The sequence below is a fragment of the Mandrillus leucophaeus genome, unplaced genomic scaffold (assembly GCF_000951045.1).
Source record: "Mandrillus leucophaeus isolate KB7577 unplaced genomic scaffold, Mleu.le_1.0 Scaffold215, whole genome shotgun sequence".
Classification (NCBI taxonomy): Eukaryota; Metazoa; Chordata; class Mammalia; order Primates; family Cercopithecidae; genus Mandrillus; species Mandrillus leucophaeus.
In genome coordinates this window covers 783,459-791,058 of record NW_012102199.1, presented here as the reverse complement: position 1 = coordinate 791,058, position 7,600 = coordinate 783,459, and the positions used below count along the sequence as shown (strand labels likewise).

General features: G+C 49.8%; 1 protein-coding gene across 1 annotated transcript in view; it reads left to right on the top strand.

Annotated features, from left to right (window-relative positions):
• Positions 1 to 875: 875 nt before the first annotated feature.
• PGLYRP2 (peptidoglycan recognition protein 2) overlaps positions 876 to 7,600 on the top strand; it is an 8,721-nt gene continuing 1,996 nt past the window's right edge. The window contains 3 exon segments of the mRNA XM_011980620.1: positions 876 to 922; positions 1,706 to 1,830; positions 4,592 to 5,735. Of these exon segments, the coding sequence (XP_011836010.1) occupies positions 1,770 to 1,830; positions 4,592 to 5,735 (1,205 nt within the window). The 5' untranslated portion in view covers positions 876 to 922; positions 1,706 to 1,769.

Genomic DNA, 7,600 nt, shown 5'->3' with positions numbered 1-7,600 from the left:
CAGCATAGCAAGACCCATCTTTAAAAATAATAATAATAATAAAACTGTTCTTTAAAAAAGTCTTAAAATTATTTATCAGCCGGGCACAGTGGCTCACGCTTGTCATCCCAGCACTTTGCAAGGCCAAGGTGGGTGGATCACCTGAACCCAGGAGTTCAAGACCAGCCTGGCCAACATGGCGAAACCCCGTCTCTACTAATATTACAAAAATTAGTCAGGCATGGTGGCGCATGCCTGTAATCCCAGCTACTTGGTAGGCTGAGGCAGGAAGGCAGGAGAATTGCTTGAATCTGGGAGGTGGAGATTGTAATGAGATGAGATCGTGCTGTTGCACTCCAGCCCAGGCGACAGAGCGAGACTCCATCTAATATATATATATATATGTGACTTAGATTTTCAGTCTTAAATTTTGCAGCAAAGAGGATGCCTCACCCTAGTCCCTGCCTCAGCCCGCAACCTTCACATGGTTCTACCAAGCAGAGTTCCTATCCCCAAATCTTGGGAAACGAGCTTGGAGGAGGACATTGTCTCGACTCCCCTGGGAAGTGTCCCCCATTCACTCTATCCCTTAGCACCCTACATCCTGAGCCTCCACTATGTGCCCAGCTTTTTGCTGGGAGGTCCCCCGAAAGAGGACATCTGAGGAGGCCCCAGGGGGGGCCCCCAGGGGAATCCCAGGCCTGGCTCAGGCTGGACATTCCCAGGCCCGCCCTGGCTGAGTCCCTAGCCCAGTGGGTCTCCTGGAAACTCCTTGGGGTGGTTTTGAAGTGAGAGCCCCACAGGGAAGCAATTTACATACACAACAGCCTGGTCTCGTCATCCTGCCTCACCTGATGCCAGAATAAAGGGGAGATGGGCCCATTCTGCACGTCTCAGTCACGGGCACCCGGAGAAGAGGAAGGACAATTTACTCTCAGTCCAGGTGAGTCCAGAAGTCAGCTCCTGGGACAATGCCAGGGTTCTGAACACTCAAGCTCAACCCCTGCTCTCAGCTACTGCTGGTGGCTTGGAATTAGGGGCTGGAACTGGAGGAGAGGTGATAGCTCCTGGTCCCCGTGGGCTCGGAGCAGGCCTTGGCAAACATTGTCCTCGGCCCCTGCACCCATGCTCTGCCTGAGCCTGAAGTGTTGGTTGCAAAAAAAAAAAAGCAGGAGGCAGTGCCAACTTCAGGCCTCAGCAAACACCGTCCTCAGCCCCCGCACCCATGCTGTGCCTGAGCCTGAAGTGTTGGTTGCAAAAAAAAAAAAAAAAAAAAAAGCAGAAGGCAGTGCCAACTTCAGGCCTCTGCTTCTCTTTTCTCCCTCAACACAGCTGGTCTTACCAGTAGAGCAGGCGGCAGCTGAGAGTCCCCTCTGGTGGCCAGCAGTGGCTACAGAGCTGTCACCATGGGGAGGGGACAGGGCTTGCTGGGCTGGCCTCGGTCTACCTCTCTGGAGAATAGGCAGAGTTTATAGAGCCTGAACCACCTGGTCTTCAGGCCCCACTGGGGATGGGCCTGGCTTCCTGACCACTGACCTCAGCCTAGGAGGGACAGAAGAGACTGGGGGAGACCGTGAGGCCCAGATGACCTTGACCCAGGGTACGCTGCCCCATGTCCCTGCTGCCTCCCGCCCACAGCTCTACGAGAGGCAGGTCTGTCATTCACCACTGGACTTTGACAGTGGCCAAAGGCTCTGCTCAGTTCTCTGTGCCTGTCTCCGTCCAGCACTGCCGAGGTTCTCTGCCGAGGCCAACCAGGAATATCCCTTGGAAGCTGGAACCCAGCAACAATGGCCCAGGGTGTCCTCTGGATCCTGCTCGGATTGCTACTGTGGTCAGACCCAGGGACAGGTGAGTCAGGGGGTAGAGTTCTGGGACCAAACCTCTTGGCTCCGCAGAAGGTGTACTGCTGTCCCATCTGTGTCTTGCCCTGCATGAAGTGAGGCTGGAGACTCAAGCTCTCAAAGAACCTCCAGCATGTGGACATAGATATTCCCAGCTCCACAGAGTCAGGGCAAGGATAGGGGGAGGAATCTGTGGCCTGGGGAGCAAAAGTAGGGAAGGCTTCCTGGAGGAGGAGACGTAAGAGCTAGTCTAGGAAGAAAGAGAAATGATTTGGTGGAGAAGCCAGAAAGGGTAATTTTTTTTTTTTTTTGCAGAGAAGAACAAAGCTACACAGGAATTAGGTGGTGGACTGGAGAAGAACCTAGATTCTAGACAGGAGAGTGTGGCGAGTAAGACTTCCTGGATTCAAATTCTACCTCTGGCTGGGCCTGTAATCCCAGCAATTTGGGAGACTAAGGCGGGCAGATGACTTGAGATCAGGAGTTCGAGACCAGCCTGGCCAACATGGTGAAACCCCATCTCTACTGAAAATACAAAAATTAGCCAGGCGTGGGGCACCTGCAATCCCAGCTACTCAGGAGGCTGAGGCCAGAAAATCACTTGAAATCAGGAGACGGAGGTTGCAGTGAGCTGAGCACTGCTGCACTCCAGCCTGGATGACAGAGCAAGACTCCATCTCAAAAAAACAAAACAAAACAAAACAAAACAAAAAGGCAAATCCTGCCTCTGCCACTTCCTTGCTGTGTGACCTTAGGCAGGTAATTTAACCTCTCTGTGCTTCAGATGCCTCATCTGCAAAGGGACACTATCTTAGTCCCTTTGTACTTACTTCTATGCCAGAGTACCTGAAACCGAGTAAATTTGTAAAGAAGACAAATTTACTTTCTTGCAGTTCTGCAGGCTGGGAAGTCCCAGATGCCAGTGCCTTGATCTTGGACATCCCAGCCTCTAGAACTATGAGAAATAAATTTCTGTTCTTCTTTTTTTTTTTTTTTTTTTAAGACAGAGACTCACTCTGTCGCCCAGGCTAGAGTGCAGCAGCACGATCTCAGCTCACTGCAACCTCCACCTCCCGAGTTCAAGAGATCCTCCTGTCTCAGCCTCCCGAGTAGCTGGGATTACAGGCGCCCACCACCATGCCTGGCTAACTTTCGTATTTTTAGTAGAAACGGGGTTTCACCATGTTGGCCAGACTGTTCTCAAGCTCCTGACCTCAAGTGATCTGCCTGCCTTGGCCTCCCAAAGTGTTGGGATTACAGGCATGAGTCAGCACGCCCGGCCAAATTTCTGTCTTTTATAAATTACCCAACCTCAGAGATTCTGTTATAGCAGCACCAACATACTAAGACAGGGGCTAATAGGACCTAATTCACAAGGGTTGTGAAAATTAAATGAGTTAAATTATTAATATATAAGTTACCTAGACTACTAGCTAGCACATAGTAAATGTTTACTGAATGTTAGCTATTATTTGATAACCCATCTCTGAACCAGCTCTGAGCCTAACTTAGCATTTCTAGGTTTGCAGTTCAGCCACTGACATTTCCCCAACATGGCACAAGTCCATCCTGCTCCTCCCCCTGCCTCTCAGGCATCTTTCTTTTTATTTTATTTATTTATTTTAATTTTATTTATTTATTTATTTTGAGATGGAGTCTCACTCTGTCACCCAGGCTGGAATGCAGTGAGGGGGTTCTGTGTTCACTGCAACCTCCACCTCCTGGGTTCAAGCAGTTCTCTTGCCTCAGCCTCCTGAGTAGCTGGGATTACAGGGGTGTGCCACCGCGCCCAGCGAATTTTTTTATTTTTAGTAGCGACAGAGTTCTGCCATGTTGATCCGGCTGGTCCTGAACTCCTGACCTCAGGTGATCCACCCTCCTTGGCCTCCCAAAGTGCTGGGATTACAGGCGTGAGCCACCGCGCCTGACCTTTTATTTTTTATTTTTTGTTTTATGTTTTTTGTTTTTGTTTGTTTGTTTGAGACAAAGTCTCACTCTGTTGCCCAGGCTGGAGTGCAGTGGCGCGATCTGGGCTCACTGCAACCTCCACCTCCTGGGTTCAAGTGATTCTCCCATCTCAGCCTCTCGAGTAGCTGGGATTACAGGCACACACCACCGTGCCTGGCTAATTTTTGTATTTTTATTAGAGATGGGGTTTCACGGTGTTGACCAGGCTGGCCTTGAACTCCTGATCTCAGGTGACCCTCTCACCTTGACCTCCCAAAGTGCTGGGATTACAGGCCTGAGCCACCGCAGCCAGTCCCAGGCATCTTTCAAAATACCTTTCCTTCTAACATCCCCAACTTTTAACTTCAATCCATCACAAAAGACCGTCCATCTCTGCTTCTCAAGATCTGGGGACTTTTCCACTTTTGTCCACTGCAATGTCACTACCTACCTTCTGCCACCTTCATCTCTCACCTCCACACTGTCTCCCCTTTTCTATCCTGGCACCCCAAAAATCCATTTCCTTATGGCAGCCAAATAAACAAATCTAAGCCTAAGAAAGGAGTCTTAGGATGCCAGGCTGGTCACACCTCTCTCCTGCTCATAAACCTGTTATGGCTCCCTAGTACTCACAGACAGTCTGAACTCTTTAGCCAACAGGCAACAGTCTATGTGCCTCAGTTTCCTCATCTATACAAGAATAGCATTGGGGGTCACAGGGTTATCAGATGGAGGGCTGGGAGCATTGGGAAGAAGTGGAATCAATAAGAGGAAGCTCAGCAATGGGTGGGGTTGGGCTAACACATTCGTTCCTCCTGCAGCCTCCCTGCCCCTGCTCATGGACTCTGTCATCCAGGCCCTGGCTGAGCTGGAGCAGAAGGTGCCTGCTGCCAATGCCAGCCACACAGCTTCTGCGTGGCTGCTGTCAGCCTCAAACTCTGGCCCCCACAATCGCCTCTACCACTTCCTGCTGGGGGTGCAGAGCCTCGATGCTGCAGAGTTGGATCCCTACCCACTGAGCCCAGAGCTGCAAGGCCTGATCAAGGAGGTGGCCCAACATGACGTACGAGAAGGGCGGGAATACGGGGTGGTGCTGGCACCCGATGGCTCGACTGTGGCTGTGGAGCCTCTGCTGGCAGGGCTGGAGGCAGGGCTGCAAGGGCGCAAGGTCATAAACTTGCCATTGGACAGCACAGCTACCTCTCGGGAGGCTGGAGTCACCTTTCCAGATGTTGTGGCCATTGCTCCAGATGTAATAGCCACCTCCTCCCCAGGACTCAGGGATGCCTCTCCAGATGTCACCACTGCAGATATTGGAGCCAACTCTCCAGATGCTACAACAGGTTGTCCAGATGTCCAAGCTTCCTTGCCAGATGCCAAAGCCAAGACCCCCCCGACCATGGTGGACAGCCTCCTGGCAGTCACTCTGGCTGGAAACCTGGGCCTGACCTTCCTCCAGGGTCCCCAGACCCAGAGCCATCCGGACCTGGGAACTGAGGGCTGCTGGGACCAGCTCTCTGCCCCTCGGACCTTTACTCTCCTGGACCCCAAGGCATCTCTGTTAACCACGGCCTTCCTCAATGGTGCCCTGGATGGGGTCATCCTTGGAGACTACCTGAGCCGGACTCCTGAGCCCCGACCATCCCTCAGCCACTTGCTGAGCCAGTACTATGGGGCGGGGGTGGCCAGAGACCCAGGGTTCCGCAGCAACTTCCGACGGCAGAATGGGGCTGCTCTGACTTCAGCCTCCATCCTAGCCCAGCAGGTGTGGGGAACCCTTGTCCTTCTACAGAGGCTGGAGCCGGTACACTCCCAGCTTCGGTGCATGAGCCAAGAACAGCTGGCCCAGGTGGCCGCCAATGCTACCAAGGAGTTCACTGAGGCCTTCCTGGGTAAGGAGGTTCCCCACACCCTGTGATCCTTCCCATTACAGATACAGACGCCCCCAACTCCATATGTTCAGGGAAGTTGAGGACTAGGAGAAACCAGAGGTGGCAATAAGGGATCTGGTCGGGGGTGGGTGGGACAGCTGCACAGGTGAGGAAATGCCGGAGTTGGGCCTTGAGGGATGAATAGGAGTGTTCATCTGATTTTGTTTTGTTTCATTTTATTTATTTGCATTAATTTATGGGGTACGAGTGTAACCTTGTTACTCGCATAGATTGCATAGTGGTCAAGTCTAGGCTTTTAGGGTACCCCCCACTCCAATAACATACATCGACCCATTAAGCAATCTGTCAGCATCTTCCCTCCTCTCTCCCCCTCACCCTTCTGAATCTCCACTGTCTATCTTTCCACACACTACATCCATGCATACACATTATTTAGCTCCCATTTATAAGTGAGAACTTATGGTATTTGTCTCTCTGTGTTTGACTCGTTTCACTTGAGATAATGACCTCCAGTTCCATCCATGTTGCTGCAGAAGATATTATTTCCTTTTTTTTTTTTTTTTTTGAGGCTATCTCTGTCCCCCAGGCTGGAGAGTGCAGTGGCACGATCTCAGCTCACTGCAACCTCCGCCTCCTGGGTTCAAGCAATTCTCCTGCCTCAGTTTCCTGAGTAGCTGGGACTACAGGCATGTGCCACCATGTCTGGGTAATTTTTTGTATTTTTAGTAGAGACGGAGTTTCACCATTTTATCAGGATTGTCTCCATCTCCTGACCTCATGATTCACCCTCGTTCTCCCAAAGTGCTAGTATTATGGGCGTGAGCCACCGTGTCCGGCTGACATTATTTCATTTTTTATGGATAAGTAGTATTCCATTTCCTGCCGACCACTATGGACAGCCTCCTGGCAATCATCCTGGCTGGAAACCTGGACCTGACCTTCATCTAGGGCTCTCAGACCCAGAGCCATCCAAGTCTGTGATATATATCATATTTTCTTTATCCAATTCTCTGTTGATGGACACTTAAGTTAATTCCCTACCTTTGCTATTGTGAATAGTGTCCTAATCAACATGTGAATGCAGGTATCTTTTTAATATAATGATTTATTTTCCTTTGGGCAGATATCCAGTAGTGGGATTTCTGGATTGAATGATAGTTCCAATTTATTATTATTATTATTATTATTATTATTTTAGACAGAGCTTCACTCTTGTCTCCCAGGCTGGAGTGCAATGGCACGATCTCGGCTCACTGCAACCTCCGCCTCCTGGGTTCAAGTGTTTCTCCTGCCTCAGCCTCCTAAGTAACTGGGATTACAGGTGCCTGCCACCACGCCCAGCTACTTTTTGTATTTTTAGTAGAGAGAGCTTCACCATGTCGGCCCAGGCTGATCTCAAACTCCTAACCTCAGGTGATCCACCCACCTCAGCCTCCCAAAGTGCTGGGGTTACAGGTGTAAGCCATCACCCGGCTTTTCTGTCTTTGTAATAATAGCTATTATGATTAGAGTAAGATGATATGTCTTTGTGGTTTTAATTTGCATTTCTCTGATGATTGGTGATGTTGAGCATGTTTTCCTTTGCCTATTGGCCATGTGTATATCTTCTTTTGAAAAATATCTATCAATGTCCTTTGCCCACTTTTTAGTGGGTTTTTCTTTCTTTCTTTCTTTCTTTCTTTTTTTCTTGAGTTGTTTGAGTTCCTCGTAAATTCTGGGTATTAGTCGCCTACCAAGTGCATAGTTTGCAAATATTTTCTTTCATTCTGAAAGTTGACTGTTCATTCTATTGATTATGTCTTTGGTGTGCAGAAGCTTTTTGGTTTAATTAAGTCCTGTTTGTCTATTTTTGTTTCTTTTGCCTGTGCTTTTGAGGTCTTAGTCATGGATTCTCTGCCTAGCCCAACGTTCAGAAATGTTTTCCTTAGGTTTTCTTCT